Source organism: Falco cherrug, chromosome 4 (assembly GCF_023634085.1).
Source record: "Falco cherrug isolate bFalChe1 chromosome 4, bFalChe1.pri, whole genome shotgun sequence".
Classification (NCBI taxonomy): Eukaryota; Metazoa; Chordata; class Aves; order Falconiformes; family Falconidae; genus Falco; species Falco cherrug.
Genome location: NC_073700.1, coordinates 92,608,672 through 92,629,454, shown reverse-complemented (window position 1 = coordinate 92,629,454; position 20,783 = coordinate 92,608,672). Strand labels below are relative to the sequence as shown.

Here is a 20,783-nt window from a genome sequence, read left to right as displayed (position 1 = left end):
GATCAAGAGTCAATGATACTAGCTCTATTTCCATGGCAATAGCCATTACAATGTGCTCAGGGGGGTCTAAGAGTGTCAGGCTTGGTAAGCTTGCCTCTCTTTTTCAGTGACGTTTTCCCAAGGAGAAATGCTAAGTGTCAGCAAGTATGTAGAAGATCTATGGAATAGGAATCATGCTTCTCATCCATAAAGAAGAGTTCTCCAGAGCATAAAAATACACCCAAGATAACATCAAAGGACTCCTCACTGGTATCACCTACAGCGAGGTGAATCAGTCCTCTCATAGTGGCCATGGCTAAACGATGTGGTACCATGAGAAGCATCCATGTTCTCCCAAAGTTTCCTCGAAGCCTGAGCTGGATATGGGGCTGGGATTTTGAATTTTGCAGCAGGGTTCAAAGGGTCAGGCTGTCAACTGGAACAATTAACACAGCAACCTACAGGTCCATGACTGCACAGGCAAAGCTCTGGTCCTCCTGCACTCTGCGGAGGGCACGGGAAGGAAATATTAGAAAAGACCTTTCCAGATCCCAGCACAACTTCAGCACAACTAGCTTTCATTTCAGAAGTTTTAGTGCTGTTTAAAAGGCTATCACTATTACTGTAAACCGATGTCCCTTAAGTATTTGGTTGTCCTCCTGGATACCTATGATTCCACCCCCTGCCAAGATTTTAACAACAGCAGGTTTTATAACTTTCACTGGGCCATCTGCCTTAAGTATGCAGTGTGTGCGTATCCTTTCCCACTAGGATGAATCAGCCTGCTGCAGTAGGACCTAGAATATGACACATACATGCAACGAAATGTTATAAATGTGCGATGACTTTTAGGAATGTAATCACTGCAAGTCACACAAACCCCCAAAGCTCTTGGGGTGGCTGCTCAGACCTGAGGACTGCAGGCAAGGTGTCCTGCTGACACCAGTGGTGGGAGGCATGACCTCCCAGAAGCCATTCCAAAAGCCTGCCAGACTTCTTTTCTTTGCTGCTCATCCAGTTTCTGTACTGGTGAATGTGGCATCACCACCTCCTGCGCCTCCATCTTTATATTCATTGCTGAGCTTAGATATATGCATGTGCATGAGATACATCAAGGAGGACTGTGGCAAAGCAAAGCTGCCAGGGTATTCTCAAGAGCTGCAGAAGTAAACTGTCTTACTAGAAGCACCTTCTATGAGGGAACCAGACAACTCAGGATGTTTCTGGATGGGAAAAAGATGCAGGAAGGTTGGAAGAATCAGAATTTCACAACTTCGCTTTTCCCTTTGCTTTGTTCTCTCAAATCTCTGCTGCTTTCTAGGACCATAGGACTTTCCCTACAGACTTCTTCAGGCTACAAAATACATTGAAATGATGCAGCTTCCTCTTACTTTTGCTTACAGATCCCTTATGTAAGAAACTGGAAAGTATAAGGAGGCCTTTACAGGTTCACGTGCAGAAGATGGGAGAAATGTGGGCTGTGGCATCATAAAACAGATAAAACTGTTGCAAAGAGGGATCTATGTATTATGGATCTATTATTCATCGTGTTTTATGAAGAGAGAACTCATATTTGGAGACTGGATGTGATCATTAACCAATACCAAAGTTTAACATAAACGTCAAGCGGTATCAATACAAGAGTAGTTGTAGGACATTTTTAAGTTCAGCTCCCAATTTTGAGTGCAGCTTTTGCAGGCCTTCCCTTTGGCCATCTCTTTGCCTTTCCCTTTCCTTCAATCTGTACTTAAAACTAAAAGTCACTGTGTTATGAAGAATAACAGTGTTATATAGGCACTACAGAAAATAAGAAATACAAAGTAGCTCTTCACTTCTTAATACTAAAACTAGAGAAAGGTAAGCAGAAAATCCTTTACTCTTTGAAACACAGGCAATATACCTGCTTTTTCTTCTTGCGTTTTGAAGACATTGCTCCTTCAATTGCAGGCAGACGTTACAATGGATAATAAACAGGATTCACGTTCTTGGCACTGAGTCAATTAGAAGAAATACCAATTGCATTCTGTGAATATTCCCATGGTGCCAAACCATCAGAGGAGTTGGTGAGTAGGAGGAGTGAAGGTGTGATAATTGAAAGAATTGCTACTTGATAAGTCACAGGAGCTAATGTGTTAGCTCAGCATGCGGGAAAGCTAGGACATTCCCAGCTGCCACAAAAACTGGGTGTATGCAATCCCTGGCACCACTCGTTGGGACAAGATGAATCACAAGCGCTTCGGTAGCGAGTTACCATGTCAGAGTGAGCCAGATGGAGGTGGTTACTTCCGTGATTGATTGCCTCTTGGGCTACCAAGGGCTTTTCCAGCAGGCTAATGCCTTTCTGTTGGCACTTGAGCGCCTGGGAGCAGTGTGTCCGCTTGGGTCAGCACGGTGCAGGAATTCCTGCCTTTCAGGTGCCTGGCTGCCCCGCAGAGGGAGAGGGAAGTAAATAAGGAGCAGGAGGGAGCGGGTGACTACCATGTGCAACCGAAATAACACCGACTTCCGACGCCTCCCTAATAGACATTGCCACTAATGAATTTTCAGGCACGTGCTGAGTTAACGGGGGTGAGCAACATTGAAACATCCTTTAGTTAAACTCAATGCTTTACAAAGGCTAATTGAAAAAGGAAGGAGCAGCGGGGGGTGGGGGTGGGGGTGGTAGGAGAACCAGGCGGAAGAGGGGGTGGAGGGGGAGAACAGCTCTATTTTTCAAGTGTTGAATATGAAATCCCTGCAACAGATGAGTTTACATGCAAGCCTGCACCTCATCAGGGCAAAGATACAGTGAGTGGAGTCAAGTAATTTTCCTCTGCACACAGCATCCCCAGCCCCTTCCCCTGCCCAGCCAGCTTTCTCAACTGTGAGCTTTAGAATATAAACAGCCAATAAGTAAGGACAATAACTGTAGTTCCTGCTGAGAGCTAACTCTGCCTGTCATGCATTTGCTGGGTCCTAATACAGGACAGTGAATAAAGCTTCATTACAGAACAATGGAGTTAGCTGCCAGAGCCTACAGATTTGAATAAACAACAAATAAGCAACATCTGCTCCAGCATATGTGTATGGTAAAAAAAAAAGTCACAAAATAAAAGAATTTGTAAATGCCAAAAGCAACACTAAACTGCCAGTGCTACTGTAGAGTGAATTTTTAATTGCACATGCATACAGGCAGGCTGTGGGTATTAGTCTCACATATGTCTGGTTGCTGCCAACCTGGGAGTATAGATGAATTTAATTAAATAAGGATTATCCCTTCTCCCCAGTACAATTACTTATTTATAACAATGATAAAATTGCCTAATAAAAAAGATTGTAATATTTTTTAAAACAGAGCTAGAAAACACTCTGCTTTCCCTGTAAGTCATTCAGGGATGTTTGGGGGGTTTCAGCGTCTTTTAAAATTAAGTCTCAGCATTCTGCCAAGAAAGAGGAAAAAAAAGTCTTATCATAAAGCCTACTGCAGTTAAACAGCCAGAATCTACATTATGGAGAAATATAAAGAAGACACACAGCAGCCAGGGAATTGGCTTTCATGGGGAGTGTAGAAAATTAAGCAATTGGACTGAAATTGAGGCCAGGCTACAGAGCCAAGGGACAATACCACTGGGACAAGTACTTCCATAAGTCACCCGTCTCTAATATGCTCCATCTAGGCAAAGCAGTCTGTTCCTATCTATCTCTATTTCTTTTCATAGTGGGCACGCCGCACTTTCCTGCTCAGGTGAGCTCCCATTTCAGCAGGGTCATGTCAGGCTCTTGTATCTTCATCATCACTCACACCCTTTCCAACAGAGCCCATAAGCAAATGAGAGCAGCCCCTCACGGTATCAGGCACTGCATGAGCCTTGAAAAATAGGCAGCCTATGCTCCGGGGAATTTGGAGGCCAAATCTAAATTCAGGCGTGCTCTTCTGGGACCTGAGGTTTTCCTTCTGTAGGCTCCTGATGGACTCTGTTTCCCACTTGCCCCTGTTTTGAGGACCCCTGCTGATGGGTCTGAGCCACATTTTGCTCAATTTATTAGGAACCTTCCTAAGAGGTAGGTATTATTCAATACTAATAATATTGCTTCACAACTGGAAATTTTTAGACTGTTTCCATGATGCACAGCAAGCTGAAGTCACAATAAAACTCCCATGGGTGTAGAGGGGTACACCATTTAAGAGCAGTGGGAAAAAGAGCAAGAATATAAAAAAAAAGTCTTAAAAAAATATCCGGAAATCTCCACTTTAAATCTAGGCCAAGCATCAATGACACTAAAAAAACCAGAGAGATATATATATTCCAGTGTTTAAACAAAATTCTAAAATAGTATTATGGTTCTGCAAAGGCATAAATCTTTCATAAGTTCAGTTTACTATTATGATTTGGATTGATCACTTAACTGGATGACAGTCTTACCAGAATTAAAAATAAATAATTACTATCTGATTTTTTTTGTCATGAAATTACTACTAAATGCATACTTATTCCTATGTCTTAAAAGAGTATTCAGGGCATACAGGTTTTTTTTTTCTCTTACATTGTGATTGATACACCTATACAACGTGCTAAATCCTTTAACTCATCCCCTTAATCATTGAACTGCAAGGTCTTTTTTTTCGGATGGACAAAGAAAGAAAAAAACATTTGTTATTACATTTTGAATTCTTTCCCCACTGGGCTATGTCCACATTCTCTTTTTATAATTTCTCGCTGAATGTTTGTCCAAATGGTGTTTTTCACTCCACCAGTCCTGGGGAATTGCTATTCTTTGTATAAATACTGCTATGAGCAACATTACTGGTACGGGGGCTTGTCTTTGTTCATGAAGATCTAGACATCCACCAGAAAACAAAATCTAAACAACCTCATGTAACCCAGGTGACAAATAATACAGCCTGGATAGCAACAAGAACGTGACATTAAGCTCCAAAAGTTACTGTAGCCACGCACTGACAGTCCAGATACATAGAACCCTGCCAGAAGATGTGGCAAGAGCAGCTGAATGCCAAAAGTATGCAATCTATTACACAGTTATAAAAAAAAACCACACTAGCGAAATAGCAAATTATGCTTACAGATCTTTTGAAAACAGAACTAAATGCTCCAGAATGGAGGAATTAATGATATATTCCATCACCTTTACTCAGCTCTAGCATTCACTGAGAAAATCCTGCACCCCTGGATGAAAACACTGGCCTCACTGAAGTCAGCAAGACTTACGCCACTGCTTCCAACAAGCTCATGATTTCACTCCTGCAAATCCAGTCCTCAGTCCAGCCAATGGCATCTGCGAATGACCAGCATCAGTGGATACAGGATTTTCTTTTTTAGATGCCTGTGTATGAACTTGAGTTGCTGAATTATTTGCACCGGTACCCCAAAGGTAGTATAATGTAGTCCCCAAAAGGTGAGGGCTCACCAAACTTTCACATTTGTCTCCTGCTATCAGCTTCTTGCTACTTATCAGTTCTTTCACATTAAATTTCTATCCCATTAAAAAAACCAAAAAAAACCAAAAAACAAACCAAAACACCAAGACCAATGTGCCAGTCCTGCTTTAAGCGCTGGTTAGAAAGGGACCCTAGAGAGACCAAGGCCAAGTGCTCCTTCCTCCGGAGGCTGAATAGCCTCTTCCCCAGCACCACCACCCCCAACACCAAACACTTCCCAGGAACCACACTCAGATTGCCCCAAATGACAGCATCTGGTCTGACAGCTTTGCTTTTAATCCTTTAATAACCCTCCAATAACTTCTCCTCTAACATGTGATTCAACACTACGTCAGCTCATGTGGTGATGGTCTGTGTAATACAGCACACTCAGATGATGGGGTAGGGGCCATGCTGCCACCAGAACGCCCTGGTTGCATGGGCCTGGGTGAGCTGGGTACAGAGTGGTTGCAAAGTCCAGTCTCGTGGTTGACTTATCTCCCAGATATCTGAAAACTGGTGGATAAGGCATTGGTCTGAGCCTGGCAAATAATTCACCAAGGACGAGCAAAGCTTTGGTGTCACTTGGAAGAGCAGAGAGGTCTCTCAAAGCCTCAAACAGGGACCTCACGCACTCCAAGCTGCGCATGTGAGATACCCTTTTCATGTGCACTCATCATGTCTCCCTGACAAGCTGAGTGTATTTTACAGCCCTGTGGTTTATCAAGTCACATCATCTAGACTACCATGTCTAGAATAAAGCATCCAAATGCCAGAGGTGATGGGAGGGGACAAGGAAAATGCATTGTTAGGATAAACTTTAAAAGCAGCTAACACGGGAACAGTGTTTTAGAAGCAAAACTGACCAAATTGTGTTTCTTAACACTCACCTGAAGTGGTGTCAGGAGGATTTCTACATGGATCTTCATCCTCAAAACTCTGAATCTGAGAAAAGATGAAAAATTCTTGTTGATCATAGTGATTACAACTGTGTGCCTTATTATGGGTGTAGGAGTAAAAACTAAAAAAATATTCTAGATGTTTCAAAATGAAAACATAAAATCTTTCAGATGGTTCCTTTTTGGTTATCTCCTTTAAAAAAATATTTTTTCTTGACATAAACCAGGCTCTAGTCTCAGAACCTTTCCAAGCCTTGCTCAAAGTAATCAATACATAAAGGTCCCCAACATGTAAATTCACTAACAATCTTGTTTGAACAGCCTCAGAGAAATGTGCCTAGGAAAAAAGACTTAGTAGAAGACACCCAAGGCAATGTAACCATATGGAGGCAAATTCTTGCCAAAGAGTATATGTAAGGTCAGAATTTGTTTTTCTCTAGGAATGAAGACCCATTTGACTTTTTCATAGCATCAAGGGGAACATCATGTCATGGTGCCAGATAAACTCCTTCAGAGAAAAACTTAATAGAAAAGCAGAACTATTAGATGCAAGTAACACATGCACATGAATGTTGGATGTGTCCTCCATGCAGTCTGTAGCTCAAGAGATCTCTAAGCCTCTCATTGTCAAAGGCTAGAAGAATACAAGAGAAATCTTGCTCTACATGTGCCTGTTAGTCTTTTCTCCATACATCTGCAACTGGCCATTGTCAGACTAACAGTTTAGACAGCCTGATAGTTTCAGCCAGCACGTCGTTCTTACAGCCTTCATTTAATGATGTGCTAGAGAATACTCAGAAGTTAAACAAAGTATACCCTAATTTGGGCATACAGAATTCACCAAATTGTCTTAGCCACCAAACTGGGACGTTTACGATCATCTGCATTTACTTCTTTGTCGACGTCCTCACTTTTGTGCGAGCTTCTAGTCACAGAGCTGCAAGTCCAGCATGCCAAGTGCTTTACAAAGACATATGGGCTGCTCTGGAACCATAAATTTGCTGTGTTGGAGGTCTCCAAAAGACACCCTCTTTCCCACTGAGGCTAATAATCAGGCCTGTGCTCTGCTTCTTGAGACAGCTCTGCCAACAAGAAAGCTGCACCAAACCTTTCACAGAAAAACATGCTTTTGAAAGGACATGAAAAGATAAATATCCTTTCCTCAAGAAGAACGCCACCACCTTAGTCCAACCTTTTCCAATGCTTTAAAGAATGGAGTTTTTTTAAACCTCCCACCTTTTCCAGCCACTCACTGCTCACTCCTTTCATTCCCTTACTTCCCTCCCTCCCATGTCCATATGTTTTCAGGGGGCTGCCAAGCCCACATTTCTCCTCCTTTCTTTGATTCTTACAGTAAAGGCTAATTTTTGGACTCCTTCCTTTTCCTCATTCTTGAAGGATGGCCAGAAAGGGAAGAGTATTCCTGTCAGCATCCCATTGGAGTCTGTAGGATTGGAGAGTATCCTACCGTAGACCTTTTTATGCAGTAGTATGGCCAGAAAAACTGCTGCTCACAAAACAGCTCCAGATGTAAGAAATGGACTGGCAAGTATCTTGGTCTCTGCTACTTTGTTTTGAACCCCCACTGACAACTCACTGTTGCTAAAACATACAGAGAGCCGAGTATTATGGGCTTCACAGACTGGGTATGAGAACAAGCTGCTGTTCTGAGTTATTCTGGCTTTAGGATGCTCAGCTTACAGAGCGATAAAATATTTCAAACATTGCTATAAAACCAAGGCTAATTTTGTGATGCAACTTTCTGAAAGAGCACACCAGAAAATGAACTTGAGATGGAAAAAAAGATAGGGAAAAAAAATGAAACAACCCTGGTTAATGACTGGATCTGTAAAAATATCCATTACCATATGTATTAGTATTCCTGCAACTTCCTTCTGTAAAAAACCAACCACCTAGTGCTGCACGAAACACATTGGCTTCTTACACTATCACAGCGATTGAATGAATCTTACCTCGGTAACTTCAGTGCCAACTTCTTTGACAGTACCCTAACACAAAGACAATTTAAAATAATCAAAAGCCCAACGAGTAGTGTAAATCCTACTGTTTTTCCCCATAATGCTGCTGCATGGTGTTTGTTGAAATAGTTTACTCTAGCTTCCATCCTGAAAAAGAGAATCCACACTGATACCATAAATATGGGTGGAGATACATTGCTGGCAGAATACACACAGATTCACCTCACCTCTTCCATTTCAAACGAGTCTGGCAGCTTGCACTTTAGGTTGGCCACTTTTTGCAGCATGTGGGCCACAAGCGAAGGTGGCTCCTTTCTTGGCCCATCTTTGGCAGGCACTTCACACGCAGGAGAAAGATGGGGCTGTTTTGCAACTAGGTGTGACGAAGCCCAGGCTTTCCTCAGTGGAGCTGGTGGGCACTGGGATATGGGGTACGCCGAGGCACCTCTGTCTCTGGTGGTTTGCTCCTGGGCCAGGCAGCCCAACGTAACACATGCAGGAAAGCGTGTCTGGACTGTCCCACTCTCAACAATATCTGCACAAGAACAAGGTTGCTCTTTCCTGCTGTGCAAGTTGGTTTCCCCAGGTGCTGGTGAGCCCTGCTCCAGCAGCATTGTCTGCCGAGAAGCCCTTTTCAGGAGCTGACCTAGTCTTCTCCTCTTTGCTTGCGTGACCACAGGTCTACTCTTCGCAGCATCCAGGAGACCGATCTCATCCCCGCGGGCATCCTGTGCTTTGGTCTGCTGGGTGTTGACATCAGTCAGCAAAGATGAGAGGGCACTGGTTACGTGGTCAAGTACTTCCAGCTGTCGAAAACGTTCTTAGATTTGGCAGAACGGAAGGCAACATGGTTATTAAAAAGTATAATTTTGAAATAATCAGGTACAATGATTATTCAAACTTGTCACTGCCAAGAAACATACTACCTACCTCATTCAAAAGGGGCTAAATTTTTCCATTTGCTTCCAGAGGATCCATTCAGGCTATACAGAGACGTCACTGCATAGTTCTTTATATTTTACAAACACTTACACAACATTGAATTTGTTGGGTCAAGTGCAGCTGAATACTATTCTATGTGAACAAAGGTTACAGAATCCAGCCTGAAATTCTCTGGTTGGCTGGGCCAGACTTGGATGCCATGTTTAAGGACTTATTAAAATTCATGTGAATAAAGTTATTAAAATCTGATCTCAAATGTTTACCACTGGCAGCTGTCCAGGATAACTGCAAAATGCATATAGCCATTAACTGTTAAAAAAAATGACCACAGAAGCTATGTTCTCATTTTCACAGCAGCACAAAGCAAAACACTTATCCCCCAGAAACTCACAGCTGATGTTGTATACAAGTTCCCAGATTTTTTTTCATTGTACTAACCCCCTGTAATTTCTGGGTCATTTTTTTCCATGGCATAACATCTAAAGAAAAGCAAATAATGTTTTCTCTAAGTGCTCCTGGAGACTTCCACCATTACAACACCATGAAGTTATTTATACAAAGCAAAGCAACACATTTGCTTGCACATTGTGTCTGTACTGATCCTGAGGCAATGAATCTGTCACCAGGACTCCTCCTTCCTTGAAGGATTCATTGAGGACAGTAGATGGCAAAATGCTAACTTTCTTGGCTGCCATTTCTCTTAGAGAGCAGCCAAATTTACTGCATGTGCTCTGCATGCAGGCTGCTGCTAACGCTGCTTCACTGACAGTTAGACAGCAAGGGGATATTTAACATGGATCTGAGTTGGTCCTTTGCATTGGGGACCAATACCGTGGCATGTAATTCCTGATAGTTACTGTACCTCAACAACATTCTTTTTTGTCTTTGCCCCAGGCACAGATTTTTAACACTGGAGGAAAACATTTCCACTTTGTAAGACATGGTCAAAGGTTTCACCTGATGCTGTTTAAAGGAGTTATCTGATCTATCAGTACGCACATCACACAGTTTTGCAGTTTCCATTTGCGACAGTTTGGGGTGTCAGAGTAAATAATTTTTGGTTTTGTACATCCATTGTGCTACCACATGTTCTCTGTGTAAAGCACATTTTATCCTCAGTATTTCATCTGGCTCCGACTACATGAGACCATAAAAATGCCAAGCGCTAATCTCCTTTGACTGACAGTGGCACAGCAGTCCAGTCCGTCTTTTGATTTGAACCAGAACCAAACCTCCTGCAATTTTAAACAGTTTTTACACACTGCTTAGCTTTTGTAAATTATTTCAAAGAGCCTGGGACACCTAAAGAACAAATCAAACAACAAGAGAAATGATAAATGAATAACATTAAAAAAATCCTCACTTATCTGCAATGCAATAAATACACAGGTCATGAAGAAATTATGTCAAGGACAGCCTTGCTGCAATGAACTATTTATTTCTCTCCGGGCAAGCAGTCCCTTCAGTTTCTAGGCATGCTCCTCAAGGATCCCACCTCAAACAGGCAAGAGGCTGATAAGATCTCTTTAGTGTCTGCAGCCTGCTGCAAAATAGCTGAAAACTGTAGCACAGATGACATATTAAGGGACATAAATGCAGATTCACTTTCACTAGAAACTTCAGCTGAAACAGCAAATGGCCGTGCTGTAAGCAACATCAATGAATCTTCAGTAGAATCTGTATCTTTTATAGGGTTTCTAATGACTTTATGATCAACTGCTTTATAATTTAGGAGAGGAAGCTCACAGTTTTGTTCCTCTCTCCTTAAATCTGATATTACATAGGCTGACATAGTTATCTACATGAAAGATTTGGAAAGTCTTCAGTAGGCCCACAGTGGGATGAAGGAACACAGAACAATTCCAGAACCAACAAGATTTTTTCAATCAGCATCTTTATTTCACAGCAAATGGCAGAATTTGGAAAAAAAATTAAAAGTTTTAGCGGGAAAACCAAGGCTTCTGAAATTGCACAGGAAAAGTAAAAACGAAATTTCAACATTGTCTACTTTGCCATATATTAAAATATTTCTCTTTTTTTTAGGTTGCTACAACCTGAGTCTTGGCAATACTGCCTTTGCTTCAGTTAAAGCTGCACTTCAGAGAAAGCATTTAACAATTTACATTTAATTTCTCTTCTAGGGGTGAATTTACTGGCTGATGTACTTCTACTCTTTCCTAGCTGACCTGTGGTGGTCACAGGACAACCACATATCATGGGAAACGGTGTCCACCTAGTGCATTCACCTCACAGAGGACAGTGAGACTTGAACTGCAGCTCCTGTGAGGGGCTGTCAATGGTTTAACCCCAGAGGGAAACTCAGTACCATGCAGCTGCTTGCTTGCTCCCTGCCACCCCCACTGAGACGGGGAGGGCAATCAGGGAACAAGGTAAAACCTGTGGGTTGAGATAAGAACAATGTAATAATTGAAAAATAATAATGATGATGGTGATGAAGAAAAGGAGAGAGAGGGAGAGAGCAACAAAACCCAAAAGGAAAAAAACGCAAGTGATGCACAATACAGTTGCTCACCACCCACTGACCAATGCCCTGCCCAGTCCCTGGGCAGCGATCAGCAGCCCCCAGCCAACTCCCCCCAGTTTATATACTGAGTGTGACATTCTGTGGTTTGGAATATCCCTTTGGCTAGTTGGGTCGGCTGTCCTGGCTGTGCTCCCTCCCAGCTTCTCATGCACCTGCTCACTGGTGCTCACTGGCATGGGAGACTGAAAAAGTCCTTGACTTAGAGTAAGTGCTACTCAGCCACAACTAAAACATCAGTGTGTTATCAACATGATTCTTATGCTAAATCCAGAACACAGCACTGTATCAGCTACTAAGAACAAAATCAACTCTGTCCCAGCTGAAACCAGGACAGAGGCTTGCAGCAGCTTAAACAGGCAGGAATGAGTGTGAAAAATCCACAGAAAGAAGACACCAAACCCCAAGTAAATTTATACATGGCAGTACAGAAAGGTGGTATTGAAATGTGGTGGTGAGGTTTAGTATTAAGCATCAGATTAAAACATTTCAACATTTCTGAACTAAGGCATTCAGAAACTTGACGTTTACAAAGAATTTGGACATCAACATATTCGGAAATATAATACTTTTCACTTAAGATAACTTCTGATTGTCAAGTGACTATTTCTTCAGTTAGGAAGTCAAATATCACCTCTAATAATGAGGTCAATAAAGTTTTCACCACTGGAAAAGGAAAGGAATAAGCTTTTCTTTTGGATCTGCCTGAGAAACTGAAAGGTTGACCAACATTTGGAAAACACATCTTATTTTTGTGAACTAAACCTTTTGAATACTCCCTCTGACAATGCTGGGGAAACAGCACCAAGTGAGGGGACAGTTAACAGGTAACTTTGAAGCAATCCACACATATTTTAAAAGGTCTAATCAGCAGTGAAGGAGGTCTAGGAAGCTATATTCATCAGAAGCAGGGCAGAGCCAGACAGAAACAGAAAAGGACTGCACTAGGAAATTAATGAAATATGGAAGTGGAGAGGGATCACTCTGCTATGGAAGTCCTTGGCCCCTCTCACCTCCCTCTCCTTTTTTCCTCCTGGTTTCTTGTCTTCCATATCGTACCTATAATTTTTCTCCTTATTATAGAATCACAGAATGGTTTGGGTTGGAAGGGACCTTAAAGATCATCTAGTTCCGCCCCCTGCCGTGGGCAGGGACACCTTCCACTAGACCAGGTTGCTCCAAGCCACATCCAGCTCTTCTTATCTCTCTCAGAGTAACACTTGTCATGTTAAATCAATTAACTTTCTCTGCTGATTCAGAGAATAGGAGCAAGTACATAGGACAATGAGATAACCTCTCTCAGGCATTCACTAACTCAGATTAAACAACTTCTTCCTTTTCCGGGACTAGGGACAAATGAGAGGGATTCAGGCTGCATTTGCATTGAAACAGTTCGGTGATAATAAACCAAATAGGGTGACAAGAACTGAATTAATCCAGCACATCTCTGGGAATAGTGGTTCAATACAGTCTTGAAATCTCTAGAGGTGGCACATGGTCTGCCTCACTTTGGTGAAACTTTCATTTCAAAGCCTTGGTAATGCAGGCCTCCAGCATTAAGGAGCCTGGCCTTCCCTGTATTGTTCATGGAGAGGCAAATGCCCAGGAACATCTCTAGACCTGAACCTTCTATTTAATTTACAGAGAAGAGTCTTTTTTTGGGTCGTCTTCTGGAGATCTTCAAAAGCACCTGTTCTCCTCACAGTCATTACAGGGAATACAGGCTTCTGCTTTAGAAGAGCGGGCTCATTAGATACCTGAACATTTAGGTACAGTACTAGTACTGAAGGCAGAGAGATTCGGTCCCTCCCTAGAGATGTCATCCATTTTAAAATCTAATAAAGATGAATCTTCCACTCCTCCTTCTTGCTATACCTCACTGCGACAACCTAAGGCTGGCAATATTGGTGAAAAAACCCACCAGTTTGCAAACAAATACCATTCCTCAGGCTTTTGTATGCTGAACCTGATATAACCCTTTTTAGCTGTAACTCTTCTCCTGGAACACCACCTGTAGGAAGGTACCTGTGCAAAATTATCTACATGGTCACTGAGACAGATTGTCTTCCTCTGAGAGGTGTTTTAAGCAGTGGCTGGATGACCATTCACAGGTGCCACCTGACTATGTCCACTTGCCCTGGAGACAGAAAGACTCTACAGTGATTAAGCTCCATGAGATGGCGCTTTTGCTAAATGCCTATAATTTGGTGCAGTGAACCAGGCTGAGGTTAAGCACTGCATATATGGAAACATGTAGTTAGTGAGAAGAGAAGAGGTAAGTATCTCTGAAGGATGAATCCCACCTCTCTTGATTAAATGTTCCCAGCCCAGGCACATACTTAGGAGGCCTAAACAGATGGTGTGAAAACCCCCTCCCAAACTGTCAAAAGCAAGATAGTATGTTTTGATGGACATCACACCCACCAAAACAGAAATTCAAATCTTATCTTACTTCACAGCAACTCCCCCGTACAGATAAGCCATTAACATGTACTAAGAGTGCTCCCATTGAGGATGACTACAGGAGGAGTCATTAAATTCACACCTTGGCTTATCACTGCCTGCCTTCCCTGTGCAAACTCCTTCCCTCAGAGGCTTTCTCTGCTCTCATTCCCTTCTAGTTCTCTGCCTTCTTCCCCGAGGTCTTCATCCACCATCCACTCATACTGATTATCTCTGATCCCTCTCTCCCTCTCTCCCAGAGGAGGTACAGAAAGAGAAGGAAAGAGAGAGCTGAGAAACCTGTTTGATGTGTCAGTTTGCTGTAAATATTGAAATGTGTGCACAGGGCTTTCTATCAAAAAAAAAAAAAAACCAACAAAAAACAAACCACAAAAAAACCCCACCCAACAAACCAACAAGAAGAGAGAAAAAAATCCCACATTTTCCACAATGCTCTGACATTTCTGTTTCAATTCTCATTCCATCCATACAGCTTCCTTGGTGTAATTCTAAACGGGAATGCAAGGGCTATGTGAGAGATCCTGTTTCACTGAGCATCTTAAGTAAACAGAAGATTTCGAGAGCCATCTGGCTATCCTGTGCAGCAAGCATGAGGGGAACTGATGTCAAAATTGGACTTTTCAGATGGGTGATATACCAGTGAATTAACAATGCTATTTTAATGCAGATATATCTTTAGGGTGAGGACCTTGTATTCATTTCCTAAATGCAAAATACACAAAATGAGAACTAAAACTATCTAAATGAAGAAAAATTAAGACTGTGTGCTTTAAATGGTGTAATTTTATTGTACTTAAAATATGGTCCTCATCTACATCTTAGGGCATATTTGAACCACAGAATGGTTAGCTTCTAATTAGGGTTTTGTGGGTCTGATGCACAAGCTCTGGCAGCTCTAGTCATGGGAATTTAAGACCTTGTCATCTGCTCTGCACACTTCCTGGTGAGAGAGGTCCTGCACCCACCAAGGGGAAGAGGGAATGAGAGCTCACATCTGGCCTGACTGAATTAAAAATCCTGTATATTGGCTTACACCACCGGTGATGGTGGGTACATGTTAACACACTGCCAGTTAAGTGGCTGAAGCGGTGGACCCATGTTCAGTTCTGCAGCCTCTGCAACACCAACAATAACCTCTGGTGGTAGAGTAGGTCTTACAGGGGATGGGCAGTTATGTTTTGAACTGCCACAAGTTGGAGGCTTCAGCACAGAAATCAAGGTGCACAGCTGAGGAGAGCTATACAGTATCTCAGTCACGTTAGGAAGTATCATTGCCACAAAGGGGTATGTGAGGATCCTTAATGTCTCCAAAACACATGTCCCCTTTTGATAGATTTTCTCTCCCAAGCCTCTTCTTCCCTACCCTCTCAAGCCCCTACACTATTTATGGCTGAAAATTCTCTTTTTGACAAAATGTCTCTCCTTACCATATAGGTTTGGCCTCTCGACGTCCATTCTCTGCTTCTGAGCTTCCAAAAAGACTCGGATGTTGATCCCTTTTGCTACAGAAGCACCACTGAGGAACCGAGGAGGGATTTTAGTGCAGACATCAGGTTCTTCTGTACCAAACCCCAAATCAAGCAGAATCTCCACCGGATCCTTTTCCCAAAGTGACAGCCATTCAGTGATGCTGTGGTGAAAACATTAGGACTACTTACACCACTGTCTTGGCACCACTTTTCTCTTTCTCTTGCAGTAGCTATCATACGGTCTCATTTTTGTTAAATAATTCCCTTCCCTTCTTTTCCCCTCTTACGGATACTACCGCTTAAGTGAAAGTAGTAATTTTCAGCCACATTGCTAAATGATTAGTACACGTTCCTCTCCCTTGAGGAATCTGGTGGCATTGGATCTAGATAGTTTAGCAAGAAGGACATTAATAAAAGGTGTAGGTTCACAGCTCTGCAGGCTCACTTCTCTCCAGACACAGTACAGGTAAGACGTGCTGCAGCTGCCATAAGACCTCGCAGCCCTTTGCCTTCCAGGAGGTTCAAAGCCCACTGCAGTTTCAGGTAGGTTTTTGTTTTTTACTGGTACAAATGCATTTGAGGTCAGACACCTGCTTTTAAGAAGGTTGTTTTGATCGTTGAAAATAAATGAGGACATGCCTTTTACAAACCAAGACCTTGAATGCATATCCAAAATTGTACTCAAATTTGTTCATCCCTAGATGGGCTGTTACCTTGTACTCTTAGTTGGAAATACGTGGAAATAACTAACCTCTTGGGTGCACCAGTGAGTGAGTAGGAAGAGCTGAGACTCTTGCATCTTGGCATAACTGGACTTTCTGAAAACTCTTGCAGGGACCTGGTTAGAAAAAAGCAACAATGAAATGTGTTTACTCATGTGCTCCTTTGGGATGTCATTATGATTTTTTCCTAGAGTAAACATTTGCATTTTGTCTTGGTTTATAATGATACATAATAGCAATGCCTTAGAAGAAGAGTCGGCATGAGAGTGTGGCAATGTGCGTATTCTCGGGAACAGTATGTTACAGTAGGTGTGAGAACGTAGGTGTGAGGTACCAGTAAATGCTAATTATAAAGGTGGCAGAATGGCTCACTTTTGACAGATGGTGAATCTTTGGGGAACCTTTAGGGAGCACGGTTTCTCTAGCCACCTACTTGAAAAGATATAATTGCTCTTAACAAAGTTTTGGAGAGACAAGGCACAATGAGTTGCAGCAGTAGGAGCGGCACCTGAGAACAATCCTGCACTTCCCTTCTCAATGTGTTTGTATCCGCTAATCTGTGGAGAAATAACGGCTTTCCTGAGCCTGCTCACTGCAAAAGGAATATCCTGCAGCACGGTAGTCTTTCTCCATAGGTAAGATAACACAGTTTTGTTATGCCCAAGCTTACACGTACCTGTCAAGATCAGTAGCAAATGTTTATACACAGTTGAAGCATTGCATTAATAACTTTTTTATCATTACAGGTTATCCATCAGCTCACATCTTAAACAGGCCTAGAGAGATACGTAGATTTTTGAACTAACACCGTAGCTATCAGTTTGAGAGAAGAAAAAAAAAAAAAAAAAAAGCCCACCCCAAACCCCTAAAATGCCTTCTTTTGTCACAAAGGAAGAAAAAATAACAGATGTCTACAGTGTCTGACACCTACCTCCTGTAGCTTTGCACAGTCATTTGTACCATTTCTGGTACTGACAAGGAAACTGCGAACAAGAAGAAATAATAAAAAAATTATTTTCTTACCTTTTTTCCCCCTATCAAACCAGAACCGTGTCAAACTAAAGAAAAGACCAAGAGACTGATTGCATTAGACAAGGAAACATTTTAACCTCAGTGGCAAAGTTGCAGAATAATACCATTGTGGGAAGCTCAACTCACAGTGTATGTTAGTCTTAGGTAAATGCAACACATGTCAATAAGAATGGAAAAATAGCTGCCTGTACACTTCATAAACCAGTAGCAGTGCACTCTAAGCCCCTGCTATTTAAAAGTGAGCACTATGAATTGGCTTCCACTGTCTGCTGCAGAGCCATTGAAGATATACTTAGAGCAAATATGAAAACAAATTTCAATCCCTGCTTTTTTAGTAAAAAACCAAACAACTGAAGTATATTAAATTCTCATTCCAGCACACACTGGTACAACTTTTTTGTGTGTGTGTATAATGTTTTTTAAAGTGTAATTCACTGACGTTCTGTGGAAATTTGTGATTTCTCTGGGCTTTGCATTGTGCTCTAAATGTGCGAGAGGAGTGAGACAGTTGCAGGACAGTTGCAGGAGTTTCTGGAGGAGAAAATATTTGTCTTAGAAGTGATAACATTGTTTACTGGACACCAAGTGTGCTATATATACCTATGAGCTGTAAGGTGCATATTTTGTCATTTCATGATGATGAAATGGGAATAAATAAGATGCAAAGATGCAGTGTCTGTAGTTGTTACTTCCCCTCGAAATAACACTCATTGATCCTCTGCAAGCTGGGGTAGCATTTGCCTAGGAGCAGTAGTAGATATCCTTCAGCATTCCACAAGATGAATATTTTTTGTCTAACTTTCAAAGTTTTCTTTTCTATTTAACAAAATTGTGTCAATAAAGAAGGAGAAAACATACTTTCACATTCTCTACTGGGTTATTCTTCCGCTCATAAATTCTAACATAAGTTCCTTCTGGCTTACTCAGTGCAAGAATATCCATCCAAATTGAGAACATAAAGGTTACTGACATCCTGTAATTTGCTGCAGTAACATAAACCAGACTCTCTAGCAGCAAACTGAGCATAATTTGAATAAGAATCAGCTACTTGTTGTATACCATTTCCTACTCGTGCCAACAGAAGTTGTAGATTCACTATAAAAATGCTTGAGAATGTAAAAAATAAGATCTGAAAGTGAGAGTTAATACAATTTTTCCCTAGCAGCATGTAGGCACTCCTCTCTGTAACAGAACATTATACCCCAAACTGGCTGCTGCTGTGATTTCCTCAGTATCTCATATTGTCAGGACTGAATGAATGCAAGTGCTGCCAAACTAAAAACCTAGCATTGTGAAACACTGGCCAGGGTGTTAAGTAAATAATTTAATGATGAGAAATCTGGTGTTGTAGGAGGTGAAGGAAGTAGCAGGTCACCAAAAAGATCAAATGGGCAGAACCTGATAGTTTACCACAAGCTGGGTCACAGGCAGTAGCTGGCGTGGCTGTACTCTCGAACCAAGCAAACATCAGGTGTGACACCTTAACTCTCTTTTGTTGTAGGCTAAAGTAAGTTGAACTGTCCTGTATTTCTATGTGTCAAGAGCATGCCAACGTACCACTACCAAGGCCAAGCCATTCAACCTGTTAAGTAGTAGTAAACTGCTCAGGAGCCCATGTCTACCTTGTGACTTGGACAAACTTTGCACCTCCAGGTAATGCAACATGGGCCATTTCACACATGGTTAGAGTCTCCACTTCTTTCTCTAATGAGAAGACTCTCACGAGACATTCCTCATTAGAGATCTTGACATTTTGAAATATTAGAGTTTGTTTTCTTCGTATTTCAGAGGTCACAGAAATGGTAATGGGGAGGGTACGGTATTTACATTTCCTGATCTGTGTAAGTATTTTGCTCCTGACACAAGAAACACTGAATCTCATTACCAAACTGGAAGATACTTTTGGGGAAATAATGCCCTTTAGAAAGCTGTCAGAAAACCTTATGAAAACAAACAAACAAACAAACAAAAAAATACTTTGTAAACCAACTGTGGTGCTAATTGGTGCTCTGTTTACTGCACATCTAAGTGTATCTTTGCTTATGAATAATATATTTTGCTAAGCAAAATGTGGCCTCTGATACTTGAGGGAAGATAAGGCATTTTAGCCTCTGTAATCTCTGATTAACAGGAGACAAGATTAAATCACATATTGTTGAACTGCATCTTCTAATTGTGAACCCAATAGCCAAAAAATGTAGATATGGAAGCACTGATAAATAGCATTTGGGGCTTCCAAAAGCACTAAAAATATGGATATTTTCAGGAATACGTGAGGAGCTGTGAGGTGATTTGGACTTTTGGTTCCTTTCCTAAAAAAATAGGCTCTGAATTCACTACATTCCGCAGATCAGGAAAGTAGGTGAGAATAAGCAACAAGTTCTACATTCAGATCAGGCAGAATTTCAATCATCTGAAACTCTTGCAGCATAACTTTGAGATCACTGTTCAAACTCATCCTAGAAACCTCCACTCCCCCAGCAGAAGAAAATCATGCCAGTGGAGAAGGTGAGCCTGAGACTTTTCTATTGAAGAATCCACGAGAGAATCTTCTCATTACAAATCCAAACAGAGGAAACAATATACAACTTATGTATGAATATCATCCGTGAATATCACATCTTCCCAATAGCTGCCCCTGCCAAGGTCTGTGGTTCTTGGTATTTTACAGTTAAGCAGTCCTTATTAGAAATGCCAAATGAGGTTCTGTCTTACCTGCCTGCTCTTAGACTTGCAGCTTATCCCCAGTTGTAGATAGACTGTAAGATAAAAGAAAAACATTTAAAAAGGCAAAGAAATTAAATCTTGCAAAAGAGCAGTCGTCCTTTATTGCAAAAGGACAAGGTCAGGGTAAGGGAGACAGTCTGACGGGCAGGCACAGCACAGGGCACTCAGGGCACAGGGAAGCTGAGCGGGGATGGCTGGTAGAAAAATAGAGCCACAGGCTCATCTTTTTTCCTGCCCCTTAACGTCACTTAACTTTCCCTTCAACAACATAAGTGTTGAAATTCAGATCTTGAGTTTACGCTTAAGGCAAAGACCATGAAATTTCAGCATTCTGCATGAGTAAAGTCTGTCACTTCTGAACTTAAATTTTACTAAGAATCTAATTAAATCAGCTTATCTGGGGCAAGAGTGAGAAGAATGGAAGTAAAAGCCTTTTCAGTGCATCACATAAGAGGCAGCTGTACGATAGCTCTCAGCTGATCCGTGTCTGCATGGTGACATGATAATTATTAATGACACCAGTAGTAACAGCAGCCTTGCAATGCGTGAGTCTGGCTGACTTGGCCTTACCCTCCTACTGGAAAATGCTGCTGTGACTGTTACGTGAGGTTAC

At 41.8% G+C, this 20,783-nt stretch overlaps 1 protein-coding gene across 1 annotated transcript in view; it reads right to left on the bottom strand.

Annotated features, from left to right (window-relative positions):
* The window catches only part of ITPRID1 (ITPR interacting domain containing 1), a 38,462-nt gene extending 18,257 nt beyond the window's left edge, over positions 1–20,205 (bottom strand). Inside the window, exons 1-6 of the mRNA XM_055708888.1 lie at positions 20,159–20,205; positions 17,343–17,394; positions 16,441–16,527; positions 15,648–15,850; positions 8,501–9,093; positions 6,286–6,340 (exon numbers count right to left, since the gene is read on the bottom strand). Coding sequence (XP_055564863.1) covers positions 6,286–6,340; positions 8,501–9,093; positions 15,648–15,850; positions 16,441–16,527; positions 17,343–17,374 — 970 coding nt within the window. The 5' untranslated portion in view covers positions 17,375–17,394; positions 20,159–20,205. The remainder of the gene's footprint in view (positions 1–6,285; positions 6,341–8,500; positions 9,094–15,647; positions 15,851–16,440; positions 16,528–17,342; positions 17,395–20,158) is intronic.
* Between the last annotated feature and the right edge of the window lie 578 nt (positions 20,206–20,783).